The sequence below is a fragment of the Fukomys damarensis genome, unplaced genomic scaffold, assembly GCF_012274545.1.
Source record: "Fukomys damarensis isolate Sample0158 unplaced genomic scaffold, DMR_v1.0_HiC HiC_scaffold_24, whole genome shotgun sequence".
Taxonomy (NCBI): Eukaryota; Metazoa; Chordata; class Mammalia; order Rodentia; family Bathyergidae; genus Fukomys; species Fukomys damarensis.
The window spans coordinates 71,501,123-71,524,864 of record NW_022900936.1 but is presented as its reverse complement, the minus strand read 5'-3'; the positions used below and the strand labels follow the sequence as shown (position 1 = coordinate 71,524,864).

The window sequence follows — 23,742 nt, the reverse complement described above, 5'->3', positions numbered from 1 at the left end:
CCCCCTGTTAACTTATGCCCCTTTTTTTTTTTTTTTTTTTTGTACCGGGGATCGAACTCGGGCCCTTTTGCTTGCAAAGCAGGTGGCGGAACAAGGAAAGAAAGTGTTATCTTTAACACCCACTGTTAACTTATGCACCTTTATTTTTATTTATTTTTTTTTTTGTACTGGGGATTGAACTCGGGCCCTTGTGCTTGCAAAGCAGGTGGCAGAACCACTGAGCTAAATCCCTGGCCGCACCTCTCATTTTAACAGAAAGCAAGCATCAAGTTGAGAAGTTTCCACAGGTGACAGTATCTTGTGAAAACTTAATGATGTTTTAATTTTACTGTTTTTATTTTTAAAATTTATTTTGTGGCAGATAACACTTGATTTCCACTTGCTGGTAATTTAAAGATTCCTTAACATTAAAAACTTTTATAGGTAGAAGAAAAGTTAATACAGAAAAATGTTAAGCATTAAGTCAAGCATGGTGACACATGCCTGTAATTTCAGCACTCTGAAGGGCTGAAGCAGAAAGATAACAAGTTTGAGCCAGCCTGAGTAATTCAGCAACTTAATGAGACACTGCCTCAAGAATTTTTGAAAGGACTGGGGCTGTAGCTTAGCTGACTGATCCTGCTGTTGTGATCTTGTTTCTTTTATTTTATTTTATTTTTTTTTTCCCTGTAACTGGGATTGAACCTCCACCTTGGATTCAATTCCCATTACCACCACCATCCTAACACACACACACACACACACACACACACACACACACACACACACGTGTATATAATAATACAAGTGCTAAGTGACTGAAAATGACTTTGGTCTGGGAGCACTTTGTTATCATTGTCATTGCCATTCCCAGTTGTGCTGAGAAGAGGACAATCATAGGCCAACATTTTACTAAGCACTTACTCTGTACCAGGCACTGTGCTAAGCGCTTGCCCTTTTTAATTCGTGCAGAATTCAAAGCAACTGTATAAGGTATGTACTCTTGTCCTACTTTAATAAGCTGAAGCTTAAAGAGGTTCACACATGGTAACATTTAGGACATCAAGCCAAGATTTCCCAAGCATAGGGCTCATTCCACTATACCATAGTGGCAACTCTGATTTGTGTGTGTTAAAAAGTTTCAGAACTGATCTGAGCCAGCCCCCTGGAGCTAACTTTAACAAGTCATTTTACCCCAAAAATGAATCCTACAGGCGATGTGAAGTAGAGTGCTCCAACACTCAGTATTAATTGATGCCTATGAATTATTCTCATTTTATCCATACGTTAGTGCTGAGATCGGTAATCTTACACCCATTTTACCATAAAAATAAAAAAAAAATAGGAAGTTTGGAGAAGTTGTCTTCCCAAAGTAACCAAAGTAGTAAAATGTTGTACATGACTTGAACCCAGAGTGACTTAATTGATCCTACTATCCTGATTCTTTTCTTCCTTTTTTTCCTGTTCCCAGGATTGAACCTAGGCCCTTACATGTGCTAGGCAAACACTCTAACATTGAGCTATATCTCCAGTCCTTTTCATTTGGAGGCAGGATCTTGCTAAGTTGCCCAGGTTGGCCTCAAAACTTACTGCCTCTGCTTCCTGAGGAATTGAGATTATAGGCATGTGCCACCTCACCAGGTTTATGATTCTTACCATGATTCCTACTATTATACATTCTCTGCCACAATTTTCTGTGCTGCTTCACTATGTTTAATGAGTAATGGTTCTGAATGATATCAGACCCACAGCAATTTTGTTTTGTTTTGTTTTGTTTTGTTTTGTTTTGTACTGAGGGTCAAACTCAGGTCCTTGTGCTTGTGAGGCAGGCAGTGGAACCACTGAGCTAAATCCCCAGTCCCACAGCTTTCTTTCCTAACCCTAAAATATAGTTGGTATAATCTACATAAAAGGCTTCTTTTCTTTTCTTTTTCTTGAGACAAGGTCTCATTATGTAGCTCAGGCTGGCCTTGAATGAACATATAGTCCAAACTGGCCTTTAAATTTCAGTGAGCCTCCTGCCTCAGCCTTTCACATGCTAGGATTACAGGCATGTGCCACCACACATGGCTAAGAACATTTTCAAAAGCAACAATTATGAAATAAATTTATAATAAAATGAGCTATATATATTTTATAAGTGCTTGTAAACAACTTTCCTACAAGACATGGTGTAGAAGTCCTACGCATTTACCTGGCTGTAAAATCACCATAATTGGGATTGGTTGATTGTAGGCTAAAATAGATATCACAGAAGCCAGAGTACTGTACTGTCTCTGTGATTTTCTGCTTTTTTCTGTTTGTTTGCTTTGGGTTTTTTTGTTGTTTTGTTTTGTTTTATGCTGGCCTTGAACTCACTGTGTAGTCCAGGCTGGCTCGAATTTGCATCAATCCTCATGCCTCAGCCTCCTGAGTTCTGGGATTATAGACATGCACCACCCCACCCGGCAGTGATTTTTTCATATGGTATACTACTGTTTGTAAAATTCAGCAAAACAAAGAACAGTTTTTCCCTGTATTTACTTTGTGTTTCCATGGCCTGGAAATCTACTGATGTAAAAACTGTGCACCTACCACCACCAGAACAAATGGAATTAGCTTTGAGGCTCAGATGATTAAAAAGATTGATGAGATAATCAAAAATCGTGTGTGACAATGGGACAGTTCTTCATAATGCAGTGCATGAAACTAAACAGCATTGAGGGACACTTAATATCTCTTAACCCCTAACAGATGGCACTGTGCATGCATTTTCCCCTCCATCCCATCGTTTTGACAATCAGAAAGTTCCCAGATTCCTACAAGGCCCCACATAGGACAGGATCCTTCATGGAGAATCACTGCTGTACAAACACCCCAGTCAGAACTGCTCCCTCTCTTACCTGTGAAGAGGTAGGATCACACCTGCTCATCAGTGAACTTGTGTAGGATGCTATACATTCTGAAGCAGCCTAAGTTCAAGGCAGAAAGGGTGTTTTTTAATTGTAAAACATTTCTCTAAATATAGTATAGATTGGCATTAGACCGAGCACAAAATGGGACATTGGGTTTCTTAAATTATTAAGCTTTCACTGCTTTAAAATTTAATAAAATTGTTGTAAAATGTATTAAACACTGAGTTCAATCCCTGGAACCACAGGGGGGATAAAAAGGGACTGGGTATTTAGCTCAGTGGCACCACACCTGCCTTGCAAGCTCAAGGTCCTGAGTTTGATCCCAGTACTGCAAAACAATAAAAAAAAATTTAAAATAAGTAAAATATATTAAACAAAAAATGAAATAAACTAATATATTAAACTATTTAAAAAGTCACAAATTTTGTGGGGAGAACAGTAATGGGGGTTGAAACCAGGGCCTGAAACATGAAAGGCAGTAGCAGTTCCCCAGTCCTACAGATTCTTAAGCTCAGGGAACTCCAGTTTGAGAAGTCCTGACTTTAAAACTAGAGTTTCAGTCTAAGGAAATATCTTTTGATTGCAAATTACCAAAGCTTTTTTTTTTTTTTTGTACCCAGGATCTAACCTCAGGACCTTGTGCTTGCTTGCAAGGCAGGTGGCAGAACCACTAAGCTAAATCCACAGCTACTAAAGCTTTAAGCCAACACAAAGACTTTTTTTTTTAATTATCTGTACAAATGAAAACAAATTTTTTTTAAATTTTGAAAAATTTGTAGACCTTGGAGAATATAAATACGTCAGCTTAATAAATTGCTCATTTTGAATACACAGTATAATTTATACTTGCCTTGATGCCTCAGGTCACAATTCTCAACTCCATTTATACAAAACTGCTCAACAGTATAAAATATAAGAGATGCAGCTTAGTATCTGTTGATCACAGTCCCTGGGAAGGTCCTGAATTGTACATACAGCGAATAGGTTTTATGGATGGCCTACCAAATGTCCTTCATTGTGCTTAAGGAAGAGTGAGGTACAGTGACACATGTCTGTAATCTCAGCTTCTCAGGAGGCTAAGGCAGGAGGATTGCAAGGTCAAGTTCAGCTTGGGCAGATTAGCAAGACCCTATCTCAAAAATCAAAGGCTTGAGAATGGTAGAGTACTTGCGAGCATGTGTGGGACCCTGAGTTAAATTCCCAGGACCAGAAAAGAATAAAAGATCTTAAGAGCCTAGTCAGAAAGTTTCAGTCCAGGTGATGAAACACACAAAGAGAAAATAATAGAACCCATTGACCTTATGTTGAGGATATTTTAAATATAGTAGCAAATACTTTAAATGAAATAATACATGTGAAGGATTCCATTTAAAACCCTTCACTAGGGGCCGGAAGATGTAGCTCAGTGGTGCCATGCCTGCCTGGAAGCATGAGGTCCTGAGTTCGATCCCTGGTACCAACAAAATAAATAAAACCCTTCACTAGTTTGCATTTGCTCATAAGATAATGATGAAAGCCAGAGGTGGTAGCACATGTCTATAATCCCGGGATAAGACTAGAGGATCACAAGTTCAAGCTCAGCCTGGGCAATTTCAAAAGTTAGCAAGACCATGCCTCAAAATAAGAACTGAAAAAAGGGCTGAGGCTGTAGTTCAGTGCCAAAGCCCTGGTTCCAGAAATAGGTGTGATGGTACATACCTGTGATCTGAACTCTCGAGGCTGAGGTGGGAGGATTGCAGCAAGTTCCAGGCCAGCATGGGCTACATAGTGAATTCAAGACCAGCTTAAACTACATAGGCTGTCTCAAAACAAAAACAGTGGGATTCTTATAGAATTGCATAGTCTGTATCTCACACCTCTTCAGCCTCATTTTCTATAGTTCTCTTCTCACTGTATGGCCTTTTCTTGGGTCCTAAGAAACATAGCATTTATTCCTGCCAAAGAGCCTATGTTCATGACTACTCCCAGCACTTTGCCAAGGTAATTCTCAGTCATCCTTCGGATTCCGACTTAATGCTACTTCCTCAACAGTTTTCTCTTGGTCCTTGACTTCCCAGAATTGATCCATTCCTGTGTTAGACATATGAATACCATCCCTCTCTCTTTCTAAGACATACGGAACTACTAAATTTCACATTACCTCCTGTGCTTATTTCATTTCTTTCTCTCCCACTAGGCTTTAGCTGTCATGAGATAGTTGCCTACTGAGCATTGTTTTTGTTTTGTTTTGTTTTTTTACTGATCATTGTTCACAGCACCAAATGTAGCACCTGGCACTTAGGAGTTTGAGAGCTACTTGTTCAGTGAAAGTATCAGCCTGTTACTGCACAGAATGTATGTGACAGCTTAGAGTCTTAGGTGACCTGCCTGAGATCACATAGCTAACAAGTGGCAGAGACAGAGTTTGAACTCATCTGTCCAGCTTAAATTTTTACTCATTCTAGACCCAGTGCTTCTTAAGCTTTTAGAGGTAAAAGCTAGTTTGTGGGGTTTGTTGTTTTTTGTTTCTGTTTTTTCCATCTATTGCAAGCTAATGCTTTTGTAAAAATACTTTGATCACAAATTTGGTATGCTGTGGCAAGATCAGATTGTTATGGAAGTCTCTAAACCATTGTTCTCCATGTCTGCATTTCTCTTGTCATGGAGCAGCATTGGAACATAGGCCACACTTCAGGTAGCTTTCGATCAGCTTCCAGGGAGCAGAACATATCACAGATCACCCCTCTAGGCCAAGAGGAAAACCGGGGTGAAGTCCACAAGGTCCCCGGGCATTGGGAAGACTGGTGTGGAGGAGATGGAGTTTGAAGAAGGTGTTATCACATGAAGGGTAGAGTTGGCGGAGAGGGGACCTGGAACCCCCCCAAGCTACAGAGAAGCTGGAGCAGTGTAGGGTGGCAGAGACCCCAAGAGTATTGATTGCACAGTGCAGTGGTTAGTACTGGGAGTCAAGAAAGAGAAAGCATTTGCATACAGTTTTCTTGTATTTGATTTTACCTTTTTTTTTCTTTTTTCACTTTGCAAGAATTTCCATTAACTTAAGGGCTTTTTCTTTAAACAGCTTTTGAAAATAGAGAATTAGTATTTTGATCTCTGTTCTGTTTGGTATTTGTATCTTAGTGGTATCCACTTATTGTATAGCAGTCTGTTATCTGTAATAATAAGCTTGTGCTCGCTTTGGCAGCACATATACTAACACTGGAATGATACAGAGAGGATTAGCATGGCCCTGTGCAGGGGTGACACGCAAACTGGTGAAGCATTCCGTATCACCTTGCTCTGAGATCACTGGACAATTTTGTTTATTCAATAACAGTGTATCGAGAACTGACTGGCGTTCTGAATCCTAGTAAGACTTCTATTTTTGTCTATCAGACAACACCCTTCTCAAGGCCCGTCCTCATTTCTCTGTTTATCTTTAGCCTTCCCCTCCCTGCCCTCAAATCTTTTGAGCAACATCCAACTGCAACTCTTCATTCAGAAAGCTGCTTCTTAGCACATTATGAAGTAAGAAAAAATTGTGCCTTCCTCAGAAATATTTATTTAGAACCAGTTACTTCTGAAGCCTACTTTTTTAAAAAAGCTCAGGGATGGGCCGGTGATTTAGCTCAGCGGTTCGGTGGCCTGCCTTGCAAGTGCAAGGACACAAGTTCAATCCCCGGTACCAAAAAAAAAAAGCTCAGGGTTGGGGATTTAGCTCAGTGGTGCTGCCGCCTGCCTTGTAAGCTCAAGGTCCTGAGTTCAATCCCCAGTACCAAAAGATAAACCAAAAAACTAAAAAGCCCTGTGTTAGGTTAAATATGTTGTTTTTTTAAAATACCTTAAAATGTTGGAAAGTTTCCACAAATAGTTGTTGCCAGGTGGGTCTCTGCTTTATTCTCTCATTTTCTTCTAGTGTTTCACTTTATTAAAAAATATCATTGTCTTGGTTGTATTTTTCAGTCAAGTCTTAATTCGAAGCAGAGTCCTCCGGGAAAATGGAAAATATATTCCCAAACAGGTACTCATTTACAGTATCTTTTATTAAAAAACTTCCTTTCACTGTTGAGTGGTAGATAGCTAAATATTTTATAAGAGAACTCTTTGGGGAGAGCTGGATGTTCGCAATGCAGTAATTAAGCTGTGGCCTCAGGGTTGGTGTCATTGTGACCTTTCCCTTCTTTTCTTTTTTTTTCTTTTTTTGGTACTGGAGATCAAACTTGGGTCCTTGTGCTTGTGAGGCAGGCAGTGGCACCACTGCGCTACATCCTGGCCCAACCTTACCCTTCTTAAGAAGCTGTTTTTAAATCTGACTCAGCTAAAGTGTAACCTCATATTCCAGCGGCTTCCCAACCCAACTTCTAGGGAATTGTTTGATGATTTGCTGTGTCACAGTTCCTGAACTTAAAAGCTTTTTTTTCCTACTAGTCTTTCTTGACACGAAAATATTACTTCAACAACCCAGAGGATGGATTTTTCAAAAAAACTAAAAGGAAAGTAGTGCCACCTTCTCCTATGACTGGTATGTTCATTCCCATCTCTCACCTTTGAAAAAGACTTAACTTCAGTTGTTGGGTGCATTGAGGGGAGAGGGAGAAAGGGTGTAGATTCTTAAATACTAAGTTACAGAGGATAAAATGTAAAGAGTCTTAGAAAATATCTAATATAGGGCTATATGGAAGTACGGTTCTCTTTTTCAAATAAGTTTTTGGGGAACTCCATTGTAAAACGTGTTCTCAGCTCATGAGGTTGGGGAGGCCAGGGCCCTTGTTCCTGCATCTCCTTGCTATTCCTCCTGCACCATGACTCCATGGAGCAGTGCCGCAAGTCTTCCTGTGGTGCTGCTGCTGGGACCCTGTGGCTGACAGGTGGCCGGCCCCCAGCTCCTACCTGAATGAGGAAGGTCATTGCAGGCATGATTGCTTGGTCCTCTAGTTTATGCTCTGATGGATTTCTGACTTCCACTGATTCCTATCTTGTGAAAAATACAAAATATTTTTTAAAAACAAAATTATCTGTTGTTCTGCATTGATTTCTCTCATTTTAGTAATCATTGCTTTAGCGCTTTTAAACCCGTACATAATGTACTCGAGTTAAGAAAACTTGGGGGGAAAGCCAGTAATCATATAGAAAAGATATTTGACTTTAATAATGATCCATGGAATACAAATAAATAAAATGAGATGTCTTTTTTAGCTCCTTAAATTGGCAAAGATTAAAAGATTGACCTGGGCTGGGGATTTAGCTCAGCGGTTTGGTGGCCTGCAAAGACCCAAGTTCAATTCCCGGTACCAAAGAAAAAAAAAAAAGATTGACCAAAGCCACTATTTGCAAGGCTAGGGGAGTCAGGTGAGAGAGCCACGTGGTCAGGCCTCACTGAGGGACAGTCTGAGAAGATCTGGGAATTTTCAGCAGTGACATGAGCCCAGGGCCTTGCACATACTATGTGAGCACTCTTCCACCGAACTACACCACAGCTGCTAATGACTGTCAGTTTTTTGTCTTTATGCCCCTTAACCCAGAAGTTCTAAGAATTTATTTTAAAACTGGATGCTGTGGTACACACCTATAATCCCAGCTGCTCTAGAGGCTGAGACAGGAAGATTGCAAGTTTGAGGCTACCTGGGCTACATAGTAAGAGCATCTCAAAAGGGAAGGCTGGGGATATAGATCAGTGCAAGGCCCTAGATTTAATCTCTAGTACTACAAAAAAACAGCAGGGCCAGGGATTTAACTCAGTGGTGCCACTGCCTGCCTCACAAGCACAAGGTCCTGAGTTCAGTCTCTGGTACCAAACAAAAAACAGCAAAAAATTTCTCTTACAGCAGCACCTAGATAACCATGTAGATTTGTGTACATGATAGTTGTTGGCTATATTGTTTATTGGCAAAATGTTTATGCATACGTATAATCCTAGCATTCAGGAGGCTGAGGCAGGAGGACCACCATGAGTTTGATACCACCTCAGCTCCATATTGAGTTCAAGGCCATCCTGAGACACTGTCTCAAAAATACCAAAAAAAAAGTTGGAAACACCTACCCAGGGATCACACTTGGTACCTTGCGCTTGTGAGGCAGGCAGTGGAACCACTGAGCTAAATCCCTGGATCAAAATTACTCATTTTAGAACATGAAAAAAGTGAGACATGGTGGCACACACACACCTGTAATCCTAGCATTTGGGAGGCTGAGGCAGGAAGATAGTTGCGAGTTTGAGGTCAGCCTGGGTTACATAGTCCCTATTCCAAAAATAAATAAAAGAATAAATAGATAAAACATTAAAAAGTAAAATATAAGCCCAGCATAGTGACACATACCTATAATCCCAGCACTTGGGAGGCTGAGGCAGGAGGATCGCTGCAAGTTTAAAGCAGCCTGGGCTACACAGTGAGTTCAAGGCCAGCTGGAACTACCCTCTCTGAACCCCGCCCCCCCAAAAAAATATATTAAGCATAGAGCCCCTTTATATTGTGTATCTATAAATTGAAAGGAAAGATGCAAGAATATGCAACAATTAGAAGTGTACAGTGAATGAGCTGAGAGAAACTGTTTCTTAATTCTGTGTCATTTGATTGTTTTCACAATGAATGTGTGTTATGCAAATTGTCCAGTACATTAAATTTGCAGGCAACAGGAGAGAGGTAAACCTGTGGTCTCTGTGCTTCTGTCGCAGATCCCACAATGCTCACAGACATGATGAAAGGGAATATCACGAACGTTCTCCCTATGATTCTCATTGGTGGGTGGATCAACATGACGTTCTCAGGCTTTGTCACAAGTAAGTTGTAGACCAGCAGGCTGGTACCCTTGTCACTGTGCCCCGCCCCACGTCTCTGCTCCAACAGCCCCATGCTTGAGGGACCTCAGTGTCATGGTGTTGGGTTTCCTTATGGAAACTGCCACCATTTTCTAAATTAAATTTATTACGCTGTGATTCTATGGTTCCTGTTTCAGACTAAGTTCAAATGCTTTTTAAAATGTTTAATTTTTACTAGTACATGTTTGCCATAGGTGATTACATTCATTGTGGGGAGTTGGTACATGTATATAGCACATCTCTTCTGTCCCCTTTTTCAAAAAATATTTTTTACCAGCATCAGATTCATTGATTTGTTTTAAAACTTCATACAAGTTAATTATGAACACAGATTAATGGCCAGGCTAACAGGCTGAATAATTTATAAAATGCATAAGGCAATTGTACTAAATCAAGGTATACTTAGATACATTGGCCATGCTGGATTACAATAACTTTTCTCTCTTTTTTTTCTTATTGTCTGCATTTCATTTTGTACTTTATGTATTGAGTTTCTCATATAAGAGAAACCCTGTAATATTTAAGCTTGTGTGTCTGGTAATTTTCAACTGATAAAATATTCAGAATAAAGAAGAATAGAGGGAAGCCTGCTCCTATTTTTATTTCATTTGTTGGATTTTGGGATAAATTATCTGTCTGTGTATTTGTAAGTTGACTTGATTTTGGGGGGCGGGGTTACCGGTGATCGAACTCGGGACCTCGAGGCAGGCAGCAGAACCACTGAGCTAAATCCCCGGCCCTAAGTTGATTTAATTTTAACTGATTTCACTTCTTAGTGATAAAATTCTTTGGATGTACATATTCTACTTAGGATTTAATAACTAGATAAGTGCAAATTTTTTCCAAATTTTAGGTCTCAGCCCAATTTCACTCCCTGCTTCCTCAGCAACGTAGAAGCTGGTATTATTCAAGGAAACTAGAGCAGACTTTTTTTTTCCTTCAAAAATCGCCTCAGAGGGCTGGCGATTTAGCTCAGTGGTTCCACCGCCTGCCTTACATGCACAAGGACCCGAGTTTGATCCATGGTACCAAAAAAAATATTACCTCAGATTTCCTTGTGGAAATCATTTTCCAAGGCTCATATGGCATGGAATTCTCACCTTCTCAGGGAAAGAATCTGTGCATTCACACTTGCACTGTGCTAAGAATAGAAGAGCTCAGAGCACTTGTGATCCTTTGCTTTCTCCCTGCAGCCAAAGTCCCATTTCCACTGACTCTCCGTTTCAAGCCCATGCTGCAGCAGGGAATCGAACTCCTCACATTAGATGCATCCTGGTAAGAACATTCTAAAACCAATGTCTCCTAAAGATCAAGATTTCCAACCTTCATATTTCAGTGGCATAGTTCTTGAAAGGTTTATTTTCATCAAATCTCTACTTAAAATAATGTCACTGGCTTCTGGCAGTTTTTCCCTGAGTTTTGCAAAAGGATCAACTGTGCCAGCCTCTTTCCTTATAGTATAGGGTACAAGGATGGATGTATTAACCCTCTCAGGAGTAGAGAGGTCTCTGGGCGTGGTGGCGCACACCTGTAATCTCAGCACTCGGGAGACAGAGGCAGGAGGATCACAAGTTTGAGGCCAGCCTGGGCTACATAGTAAGCTCAAGGCTAATCTGAACTACAGGGTGAAACTCTATCTCAAAAAAAATAAAAAAAAGTCCGGGGATTTAGCTCAGTGGTTCTGCCGCCTGCCTCACAAGTGCAAGGTCCAGAGTTTGATCCCCAGTACCAAAAAAAAAAAAAGTAAAAAGGTTAAGCCAAGAGCTCTGGCCAAGTTATAGCACAGTGGCACATGCCTATATTCCCAACACTAGAAGGCTGAGGCAGGAGAAATGACAAATTCAGGCCCAGCCTGAATGACTTAGCAAGACCCTGTCAAAAGGGCTTAAGATGTAGCTTAGTGCAAAGACCCTGGGTTCAATCCTCAGTATTGAAAAGAGAAAGCAAGAGTTTCTTTTGCTCCCAGTTTTGCAGGTTTGGGCTGTGGCTGTGAGCCCCATGGCTGTGGACTGTGATAAGGCATGTCGTGACGCAGCGTGTGCATCCACCTCATGGTTGGGGCATCAAAGAGAGGAGACAGACGAAGGCCCCACAGCCCCTCAGCAGGCTCTGCAGCCCAAACTTCTTGTTAGACTCCACCTCCTGAAGGCCTGCTGCCTCCCTTTAGCACTATAGGCTGGGGGCCAAGCTTCGCCCCACCCCACTTTTTTTTGGTACTGGGGATCGAACTCAGCAGTACCACTGAGCTAAAGCCCCCCAGCCCAGGGGACCAAGCTTTAACACATGGGCCTTTAGGGTACATCCAGATCCCAAACTATAGAAATGTTTGTATGTTTTTCTAAGATATATTAGTTTCTACTAGATCTAGTCAGCATTCTAGGGCTTTCCACATATTTTTTTTGTCCTCATAGCAGCCCAGTGATGTTGGGGAAGAATTAACATTTGACCACATACAAGGTAATATGCAGCCAGTGCTCCAGACTTACTTCTAATGTAATGGCAGAATAATAAAGCATAAAATCAAAAACACTCTTGAGAAACACTGCTACAGCACCTACAACACAGTAATGCTCGCTCACGTGGTCTTCACACTGTCCGTGACTTCTTAAAGATTGGCCTTGAAAGACTCACAGGAGTGGGCAGCAGGGTCACCAGTGGTAATCTTGACTCACCCAGTTTAGGCAGAGCCATCTCCCATTTTGTGGTAGAAACAGGGCAGATGCTGGGAGAGCATTGGCTGAGAAAAAAATAGTATGATTCTGTTTAAATTTAACCTCTTGCCAGGGGATTTAGCTCAGTGGTTCCAGTGCCTGCCTCACAAGCGCAAGCAAGGGCCCTGGTACCAATAAATAAATAAAGCCGGGCTGTGGTGGCACACACCTATAATCCCAGCACTTGGGAGGCTGAGGCAGGAGGATCACTGTGAATTAGAGACCAGCCTGGGCTACATAGTGAATTCCAGGTCAGTCTCAGCTACATAGTGAGACACTGTCTCAAAAAACCAAAAAAGAAAGAAAGAAAGTCCTTAAGCTTAACCTCTCAAGTCCCATTTTGGCTAGGCTAAGGCTTCCATCTTTTCTCAGCATGAGAGCAGGTATGTGACTATGTACTTACATGCACAGAGAGCACCCTGGAACCTGAATGTGCGGTTACTGTTGCACATGGATCTGTAGTGTTGTACACGCGTAGGTCACTGGCAGTCTGGTGGAGCAGCCGGAATAAACTGCTGTTGTATGCCCTGACTTTGCGGAATCTGTGTATCAATTTGTATTCCCTCTAGTTTTCATTATATTCAGGCGTGATTTATGGGGGCTGGGTAGGAAACCTCCAGTAAAGGAAAGCTGGGTGATAAAGTTCAAAACTTGGAACACTTTCCCAATAATTATCATCCTTAGCATTGGCAGTACTTGCTTAAATCTACCTCTGATCCTTTCTTCTAAGCATGAAACACATGAGCACACCAGCACTTGTGATTTCCTCCAGGGAATGGGATGTTGTCATTGGCGGGGTGCTTGCCTGGTAGTGCCAGATCCTGGCTTCTATTCCAGCACTGGGGTGGATGCCAAGCAGGAAGTTTCTTTCAATTTCAATTTCTATTTAATATATTTCTTTTTTATTTATTTATTTAATATATTTTTGTAGTGGTAAGACTCTTAACAGCTTATATTTCTTTGGTGGGTTGTTGGCTGAACACAGCCAATGCCAAACAACTTTTGAGTGATTCAGAAGTGCAAATTAAACTACCTACACTGTTTCACTTTTGCTTTGCTAGGGTGAGTTCTGCATCCTGGTACTTTCTCAATGTATTTGGGCTCCGGAGCATTTACTCTCTGATTCTGGGCCAAGATAATGGTAAGAATACCTACTATAATAAGCAAATACTAAAATAATTGAATCATCCATACTAGAGCAAGAAAAATCACGTAGGTCGTGCTGTCTGTTAGAAGAGTCAAACAGTATTTTCTTCCTTAAGTTTTTGAGGTTTATGGAAAGTATCATAAAAATTCCAAGACTCAAACTCAGGATGAATTTTCCCCAGCAGTCACTACAGTATTTGGATGTCTTAAGTGGGACACCTTCATCGCGGGACCTGCGCCAGCAGTGTCAGCCCATAAGCCTGAAGTCTGAAGAAGGCCCAGTAGGGTCAGTCAGTTTACTGCGAGAGTCTGGCCACTGCTGCGTCTGGCTCTCTTAATGGCAGTGACCTCAGCCATGCTGACCACTTCTTTCCTGTGTTTGCTCTTTTGTGGGGCTACTTAGAGTGGCTGAGGTAGACTGTGTGTAGACTTCCTGCAGCACTAGTAGTTGCTCGATACCTGGTGGCTGTTGTTACCGTTGTTGAAATCTGAAATACAGTTCAGAGCTTCCTTTAGTTAGACCACATGACCTACATGATTTTTCTTGCTCTAGTATGTCCAGCCGTGATTTTTCAGGATAGGTGAAGTGACTTTCATAGTCACATAGTCGGGGACAAACAGTCCCAGTCAGTAGGCCACCAGGCAGCTGTGCGTGCTGTGGTGTGCAGGTGCTGGCATTTACTGGTCTAGCACTCAGAGCTGTGTCTCATCTTCAGCTGCTGACCAGTCCCGAATGATGCAAGAACAGATGACTGGGGCTGCCGTGGCCATTCCAGCGGACACCAACAAAGCTTTCAAGGTACGCCCCACCCATCCTGCAGGGCCACAGTGAGGCCTGAGAGTGTGACAGGCTGTGAGGGTATCCTCTTCTCCTGTGCTTTCATTCACTGCGGGTCCATTTACCCACAGGCCACTGCAGTCCTGATGCTATGTTTTAAGTTGTGCACTGTTCTGAGTGGTGTCATGAAATCTTATGTCATTCTGATCCATCCCATCCAGGACGTTAGTCATTCCTTTGTCCAGTGTACCCAGTCTGTGTGTCACCCGCCTCATGGCAGGTGAAAGAAGAAAGACCATATCTGCATCGCATTTGTAACAGTGCTATCGTGTAATTGTTCTCATCCATTCCAAGTCTTCGTTGTTGATCTCTTACTGTGCATTAAACTTTGTCATAGGCGCATACATTAGAGAGAACAGTGTATGTGGGGTTCATCCCTGTTCTGCAGTTGCTGGCATACACCCACTGGTAAAGGGTAAAGGGGCACTGCAGTGCTTTAACGATGATTTCTGTGCAGGGCATGATGGTGCATCCAGCTACTCAGGATACTAAGGCAGGAGGATCACAAGTTTGGGGCCACCCTGGGCGACTTTGTGAAACCCTGTGACTGGGGATGTAGCTCAGTGGTACCCCACTGGCCCAGCCTGTGGGAGACCCTGGATTCAATTGCCAGTACTGGGGAAAAGAAGAAAGAAAAAGAATTGTAAAGCCAGATGAGATGTCCTAGCTCCCTATATGCCTGTAGGCCTACTTACTAGGGGAGGCTGAGGCAGGAAACTCACCTGAGCCCAGGAGTACAAGGCTAGCAACATAGGGAGACACCATCTCAGAGAGAGAGAGAGAGAGATCTGTAAGTGTATAGTGGTTTTAATCATTTGAATTTCTTTGTTATTGTTTTGTTTTTTGAGGCAGGGTCTCACTATGAAGTGCAGGCTGGCCTTGAGCTCACTATGTATCCCATGCTGGCCTCAACCTTGAAGCTATCCTGCCTCAGCCTCCCAAGTGCTAGGATTACAGGCGTGTACCACCATGCCTGGCTTATTTTATTTTATTTTATTTTTTCATTTGGATTCAAATTTAGCAAAAATTAGTTTACATTTGCTTGTTCCTACAATATAATCGTCTATAAAATAATTCTTGGTACTTTTTACTGGTTTTAAAATGCCTTCCCCCAAATTCAATGCTTACCCATCATAAATGAAGCTGTGAAACAGTCCAGAGACCCCAGGTAAACATTTGAGACGTTTTGAGCCTTCTTAGACCCAGTAGACATTAAATGTAAATTGCATTTTTTTAAAGTATTGCTGCAGTAATGATGAACCTTTCAGAGACCAAGTACCAAACTGCAAACCAGAACCCACTTATTTGGCACAAAGTGCCAACACTGCAATTAAACCTGAATGTTGAAAAAACAACTCTAAAGAAAAACACAATAACATGTGTGCCATAGGTTCCCCCCACTGACTTGGGGATTAGAGGTCTCACTCAAGGTAGATAATATGCTTCAGACACAGAAGGCTCTGGATTCAATCCCAGCACTGTCTGTTAATACATAAATAAGTTAAAAATCAATATTTAGGGTTTTTTTGCGAAGGGATTCTAAAATTTGTAAAGTATCATTTTTATGCAGCAGAACCTCATTGATTCTTTATGGTATAAACTAAAAAGTCCTGATAAATGTCATCTCTAAAAAACCCACAGTTGGGCTGGCTGGGGATTTGGCTCAGTGGTGCCACTGCGTGCCTCACAAGCACAATGGTCCCTGGTTTGATCCCCGGTACCCCCCCAAAAAAAGTAAACAATAAAAAACCCACAGTTAATATCATGCTAAATGGTAAAAGACCAAAAGCTTTTCGCTCCAAGATCAGAAACAAAGCAAAGGCCCTGCCACCTGCCTCACAAGTACAAGGTCCTGAGTTGGATCCCATGTACCAAAAAAAATGCCTGCTTTTTTTTTTTTGAGTCAGGTTCTCTATGGTAAAAAGTCCTGATAAATGTCATCTCTAAAAAACCCACAGTTGGGCTGGCTGGGGATTTGGCTCAGTGGTGCCACTGCGTGCCTCACAAGCACAATGGTCCCTGGTTTGATCCCCGGTACCCCCCCAAAAAAAGTAAACAATAAAAAACCCACAGTTAATATCATGCTAAATGGTAAAAGACCAAAAGCTTTTCGCTCCAAGATCAGAAACAAAGCAAAGGCCCTGCCACCTGCCTCACAAGTACAAGGTCCTGAGTTGGATCCCATGTACCAAAAAAAATGCCTGCTTTTTTTTTTTTGAGACAGGATTTCTCTATGTATCTCTCTCTGCTCAAGCTAGTCTTGAACTCACAGTGTAGCGCACGGTGGCCTCAAGCTCACAAAGATCCTCCCACCTCAACCTTATGAGTGCTGGGATGACATGTTTGCATCACCATACCCACCATAGTACATTTCTTGAATCAGCTTGAATAACTAACTAGTCACACTTCCAGGGTTACACAGACTAATGACAAGCTTGTGAAGCATTTTGTAAAAACTAAGGCAAAAGTAGTTAGACTAGGGTCGGGGATTTGGCTCAGTGGTGCCGCCACCTGCCTCACAAGCATGAGGACCTGAGTTTAATCCCCAGTACCCAAAAAAAAAGGAGTTAGACTAATAGAGTATTTGAAAAATGTAATTTCTAGAAATTGTTTTGCTCACCATATTAATAGCCTGCATGCAAATAATTATACCAAAGCCATTTTCTTCTCTACATTTATTGTGTTCTTCCAGTGATGAACTCATAAGTACTAATCGCTGACTCCCACAAACGTTATGGGTTGAGCCGCGCCTAACACTGGAGGGAGTGTTCTTAGGCCCTTGGGAGCTCGCTATTCCCTGCCAGGTGACAAGGGCCCAGAATCTCGCATGAGTCTGTCATGCGTCCCTCTGAACTCGTTTGTGGCCGAAGCTGGGGCTTAGTAAGTGTGAACCCATGGCCAGAGCAAGCCCTGGGGCCTGGGAGTCACACGCACCCAACTCAAGTCTCAGCCGTGTGCGTTTCTGATGCCAGGGACCTTGAGCACGTGCCGTGGCATCTGCGCCATAGTCTCCTCCTCCGTCAGCCTTGGAGTGTGGGGCAGCCGGCACAGCAGTAACAAGCCCCTGTCCCCCACCCACCTCCTCTGACTCTGCAGACAGAGTGGGAGGCCCTGGAGCTGACCGACCACCAGTGGGCCCTGGACGACGTGGAAGAGGAGCTTATGACCAAGGACCTCCACTTTGAAGGCATGTTCAAGAAGGAGCTGCAGACGTCCATCTTCTGAAGCTGGAGCTGTAGTAGCTGTATCAGGACCCTGAAGTATAGCGCTTAACCTTGTACTTTGATTGGAGCTGGAGCCTCTGAGAATAAAGAGGATGCAGGGGCTGGCGGGCACGTGGCCAGGCTTGCTCTTGTCTGGGCTGGACTCCCTTGCTGTGGGGAGCTAGAGGACAGGGAGGAGTGTGCTGGGGACTGGCTATCTGCAGAGTGTTCTCAGTTTTCCTTTTGACTCTAGTAATGAAAGTCAGACAGAGGAAACTCAAGCTATTAATACCATATAAAAACTTATCAAAAATTCAGTCTTTGGAAGAAGCACTGTCAGTTATAGCCAGATATGTTCAGTCAGCTTGACTTCTAACCACAGTAACTTCTGTTTTCTTGGGATCCAAACATCTCTGCATTTATCTTTAATTTTTTGTTAGTATTTTTAACTTTCTTTACAAAAGTAATGCATTTCTTCTAAGATTTTAGAAATCATGAGTGAGCAAAATGAACCTCCCTGTATTGTTCATTTTGAGAGTACAGAATGACAAAACAGTGTCAGAACCTCACCTGCATAAACCCTCTCAGCGTGAATGCGCAGGGCCAGAGCCTTCACATCTCAGTACTGTTGGGCAAACACCAGTGACCCTGAGGCGCTGCCAGACTCCCAAGTGCCTTCGGGACCATCAAACACAGTTAAGTTACAGTGCTGAGCCAGGTGTGGTGGCTCAGGCCTGTAGTCCCAGCGCTTGCAAGGCTGGGGCAGGAGGATCACCATGGATTGGCCAGCCCGGGCCACAGTAAGTTCAAGGCCAGCCTGCACTACTGTCTCAAAAAACCAAAAAAAAAAATTGTTCTTGATCTGGACTGTAGAATACATCAAATCCATTGGCAAATCAGTGGTGCTGTACTCTAAATGCCTATGCAGGTTACTCTAGACAGGAGAGGATTTACCTGTCACTGGCAGAAGGGAGCAAGGATATTGCTGGCCAACACACAGACCCAAGTGCCCAGCAAGGCCTCTGTCTAGACACTTGGTCCCAGGGCAGCAGTAGGGTCTCGTTTCTGTACAGAGATAGATGGATGTACTTTGCATGTTGAGCAATGTAATTGGGAACAGATGGCTCTCGACTGAATTAAACCATCCTGTTTTCTCTCCTTGGCTGTGAGACGTTGCCTCTGTGCTTTATTGGCAGCCTTTGCCAGCGTCCTGACCAGTGCCTGAGAGGCTCAGATGGAAGAGGTATGGCCTTGCCCTGAACTCCTCCCATGTATGGGATGCCCTGGGTCCAGTCCTCCCAGCACCAAAGGCAGCACCAGAGAGGCTGGTTTTGGAGAATCTGGGAAATGAGGGCCAGAGGCAGATGGGCCTGAGTTACCTCCCTAAAGCAGGCTCTACCGGGCAGTGGTCTGGGAGAGGCTGAGGGGAGGACAGAGCATTGTGGGGAGAAGGTGGTCCTGGCATCCACATGGGTGACCGGGCACCTGCTCTCTGCATCCCCGATGGTCGACAGCAGGTTTCCCTAGGACCCTGCAGACCCTCTGCCAGAGGCCTAGCTGGTGCTCATCTGAGCTGGAGGGCAGGTGCTTTCCAGGGCTAAATAGTAACAAACTCCTGGGAGCCTTCAAGTTGACCTGGTTTAAGGAAAACATGTTTTTCTGTGAGTTTTAGATACAGAAAGTGAAACAGGGACTTGTTACCCTTAATAAATGCATAAATACTGCAGCACAGATGTATTCCCAGAGGTATATACTCCAGTATTTATTGCCATTTGGGAGTGAGTGGGAGGCATGATTGGGAAATGCCGATGTGAGCTCCCCGGCTAAACAGCCTATCTTGCAGCCTGCTCCCAAGATGGTGGCATCATTCCTGTGGTCTCTTCCTCCTCTGTCGTAGTGAATCTACATTTTTAATGGAAGAGTGGGGAGTAATAAAATGAACTCCCATGTGCCCATCAGCCCACTTCGGTACTGTTATTTTCCTCATCATGGGTGTCTCCTGTGCTGGAGGGGAGAGGGGACTGGAATATTTCACAAGGAAATCCCAGAGACTGTTTTTATCCCCGTGAGCATTTCAGTGTCTCAAATGGGAATTCAGTAATGACCTACAAGTCTGTTACCCACCTGACACAGGTGAGCCTCTGTTTGTTCTGTGACACAGTCCGTACTTCTGTGACCCCTAGGGGTCTTAAATTAAAACACCTTTATCACAGTGGGTCTGTTTGTACCCCAACAAGGCCCACAGGTGGCATCTGGTTGGTATGTTTCTTTAATCACTTTTGTAAGATTTCCTCTCCTCCCTTTCAATTTAATCACCTATTGAAGAAACTGGTATTTGTACTTTGTGTAGAACTCTGGGAATCTGTGAGGACATCTTATCTGGGTGGGAAATCAACCTTAGATATCATTCCCTTCAACAAAAGATGAAGAGGAATGCATGTGTGTTAGATGCACAGAAGATTAGGTAAATGAAAGATCATGCAATACTTGTAGCAGGAAAAACAAAAAGTCTAGGAAATGAATTATAGTCATAGTACCTTTTTTTTTTTTTTTGAGACAGGGTACCACTGTGTAATACAGGCTGGCCTTGAACTCACTGTGTAGCCCAGAGTGCCCTCAAACTCATGGGGATCCTCCTGCCTCAGCCTTTGAGAACTAGGATTATAGGTGTACACCACCACACCTGCCATAGTACATTTCTTGAATCGTCTTGAATAGCTAACTTCACACTTCTAGTGTTTTAAATATAGAATAATGACAGAAAAAGAATGCAGGAAGTCAGGTGTGGTGGTGCATGCCTGTAATCCCAGCACTCGGGAGGCTGAGGCAGGAGGATCTCTGTGAGTTCGAGAGCAGCCTAGGCTACATAGTTCCAGGTCAGTCTCAACTACATAGTGAGACCCTGTCTCAAAAAACTAAAAAGAAAAAAAAGCAGGAAATGTGTGAGCTAAGTCTTGCTAGGGGTGGTGGTGCACACCTATAATCCCAGCTCTCAAAGGCTGGGAGGCTAAGACAAAGGATGACAAGTTAGAACCTAGCCTGGGCAACTTAGATACTATAGAGGGAGGGGACAGGGTTAAATCTTCATATGTTCTTCATAGAAGTCAACAGATAAAATGTAAAACTGGAAAAAAATCTTGATTCACAGCCTAAGTCTGGTGCTTAGGAGTTAAATATAAATACCAGAAGAAGTAACCAAAAATACCAGAAAGAGGGTCAGGGATTTGGCTCAGTGCTTCTGCCACCTGCCTCACAAGCACAAGGACCTGAGCTCAATCCCTGGTACCAAAAAAAAAAAAAATGGAAATAGTTGAAAATGATTGCTTCTGAAATTGGGACTGAGAGGGTGTAGAGTGAGGAATCGCTGGTTTAAAATACGAGGTTTAGTACAAAAAAATACTTGTAAGATCAGGTGTTTTGAGCCAGGCAGGTGGCACACACTTACAATCCCAGCACTTGGAAAGCTGAGGCAGAAGGACCCCTCCAAATTCAAGAGAAGCCTGGGCTACATAATGAGTTTCAGAGCAGCCTGAACTACATAGTGAGAACTTGTCTCAAAAAAAAGTCAAAAACAGTTTTAAAAGAGAGCTCAGGTTTATTTAGTTGGTCTTGGTGGAGACTAAACTATGAGAAAGGACGAGGTGAGACACCTGGAACCTAAGGTTTTCTTTGGCCTGTTCGGTGACAGCGCTGCTCCCCGCACTCAGGGGCAGGGACAACTGCAGAGCGCCCAGCAGACCAGAGCACCACCCCTCCCCACTGGCTCTGCTCGATGTTTATGTGCTGCAGGGCAGAGCAGAGGCCAGGGAGCTGTTCTGGGCACATCCGCAGGGGAGTTCACCGTTGCCAGCTTGCCTCTTTGCCTTCTCTCCATCCATGGGCGCCTCAGATTCTTCGAGGTAAAAGCCCCCACAGCTGAAGGCTTTCGCATGGACCACTGCTGGAAAGCCAGTTTCCACCGATTCTGAGTACAGGGCTGGAAGGAAGGCCCAGGGTCCTCACTGCCAGGCTCTTCTAGGGGCAGAACAGTGTTGTCATTATCAAGCCAGACCTGGACACTTAGTTGCTGTATGACCTTGAGCTTCAGTTTGCCTACTATAAAACAGAACATAACACACAGAGCTGTTGTGAAAATTGTAAAAGATAAATACGGACAGGCATGCTTTAATCCCAGCACACCAGAAGGCTGAGGCAGGTTTGCAAATTGGAGCCCAGCCTGGGCAATTTAGAAACTTAATGAGACCCTGTCTCAAAAATAAATTATAGAGCCGGGGATTTAGCTCAGTGGTTCTGCTGCCACAAGGTCCACAGTTTGATCCCCGGTACCAATAAGTAAATAAATAAGGGCTGGGAATGTGGCTCAGTGCAAAGGCCCTGGTTTCAATCCTCGGTACCAAATAATGTATGTGGAGTGTGACACAGCTGCCAGCAGGGTGACACTCAGTGCACTCTGCACGGACCACCACCCTCCCTGTAGCTGAACCCACCCACCTTCCTGGGGTCTCCAGAGACTCCCAACCCACTCTCATGCCTGTACCTCCTGCTGACATTCACCTCCACCACCAGTCTCCTCTTTCCATAGATCAGCTTTCACCCTAGCCTCTGGCCAAGGGATTCTAATCACTCTGGCTTTTGTCTAGGCTCTCAGAACCCTGCCAGTGGCGGCTGGAAAACACAGTGACACAGTGAGACTGGCAGTGAGCGGTGCTGCAATGAGCAGTGAATGGCACCTGACCTCCCTGAGTGACTGGGGAAGGGGCCAAACCACCTCTGAGCTCCAGGGCACTAGCATCCCAAGAAGGGCCCATCAGTGTCCTGGGACGGGAGGAATGTGGCAGGACTCCCCCCAGTGACCGCCCACACGGGGAAGGAGGGCTCTGTCAGGAAGGGGCACCACGCGCTGGTTGAAAGAGGATGGAGCTAGTAGGTTTTGTCTTCCAACTGTTCCCATCATATATCCTGCAAAGCAGAGCACTGATCCAGAACAGCACTCGTAGTGGGATCTCGCTTGTGTGAACAAACATATGCGTATGTTTGCAAGCAAAGGAAACAAGGCAGTTACCACAGTTGGTACATCTGGGAGGGCAGAGTCAGAGAGGCCACCGGTAAGACAGCTTTTTCCTGAATATTTCTGTGCTGCATGAATTTTGTGTGTGTGTGTGTGTGTGTGTGTGAGCTACATGAATATGTCATTTTTACACCTCAACTAAAGCGTTTTGTTTTTTTCTGAGACAGGGTCTCACGTAGTTCAGGCTGGCCTTGAACTCGTGGCAGTCTTCCTTCCTCAGCCTCCCGAGTGCTGGGGTTGCAGGGTGCACCACCACCCCCAGCTACAGCTAAAGCTTGACTAACAGTCCACCCTTCTCCAGGCCATTGAGAGTGAAGGCTCTGGTGGCACATCCATTGCTCCTGCCCATGTCCCTGAGTAGGCTGAGCTTAGTGATGGCTTCCGCAGGTCAGGAACGGTCTGATCAGGGACAGGGCATCCAAAGGTGCCCATCTGACCCAAGGATGAGAACCGTAGCTCCAGCCACAGCGCTGCCAGGACTCAATCTTCTGGGTGCACGGGCACAGACACCGGACAAGCCTGTGTGGTTGCCCACAACCCCTGCAAAAAGCTGGAGACAACCTAAATCTCAGCCCGGAAGAAGGGATAGTGAAAGCTACCAGCTGACCCTACACTGGTATTCTAAACATTTGCGGGAAAGGAAGTACGTCTGTGGGTTTGCAGAGGAGATGGGCCAGGATATATTGCGAAGTGCAGAGAGAAAGGGCAGGTATGAAAGCTGCATATAAGCATGTTCTCGTCTCCACATGAAACTGCACTGAAAGATCTGAAGGACCCAAGAAGTGTAGGTGGGCTGTGCTCGCGGGTGCGCGTGCTTGTGGGTCCCTGCGAAGATGCAGATACACAAGAGTGAGCTCCCTGTCGCATGACGTATGCAAGCAGAGGGTAACTCAGCAGGAGGTTCCCCCCAACCCGCAGCCTTCGGTGATGACGTTAGTCCTGCGCGGGGCCCCACGGGTGTCGGGAAGAGGGAGCCTACGCGCCCCAGCAGCGTCCGCCTGGGGAAAGGGTTAAGCGGCTGGCGGTGGGCGGGCTTGCAATCGGCAGCGCCGGGCTCTGCTGGCCGCGCCTGAGCATCTCGGAGGATGCGGGCGGCGCAGGGACCGCAAG

The 23,742-nt window shown here is 44.1% G+C and overlaps 1 protein-coding gene and 1 non-coding gene across 2 annotated transcripts in view; both read left to right on the top strand.

The window, feature by feature from the left end:
* Emc3 (ER membrane protein complex subunit 3) overlaps positions 1–18,349 on the top strand; it is a 19,814-nt gene extending 1,465 nt beyond the window's left edge. The window contains exons 2-8 of the mRNA XM_019206878.1: positions 6,813–6,870; positions 7,278–7,371; positions 9,523–9,627; positions 10,860–10,941; positions 13,439–13,518; positions 14,240–14,322; positions 17,458–18,349. Of these exons, the coding sequence (XP_019062423.1) occupies positions 6,813–6,870; positions 7,278–7,371; positions 9,523–9,627; positions 10,860–10,941; positions 13,439–13,518; positions 14,240–14,322; positions 17,458–17,586 (631 nt within the window). The 3' untranslated portion in view covers positions 17,587–18,349. The remainder of the gene's footprint in view (positions 1–6,812; positions 6,871–7,277; positions 7,372–9,522; positions 9,628–10,859; positions 10,942–13,438; positions 13,519–14,239; positions 14,323–17,457) is intronic.
* On the top strand, positions 6,039–6,144 carry LOC117283327. The gene has a single exon (XR_004514294.1). It is a non-coding gene; the product is annotated as a U6 spliceosomal RNA (small nuclear RNA).
* Positions 18,350–23,742: the final 5,393 nt, after the last annotated feature.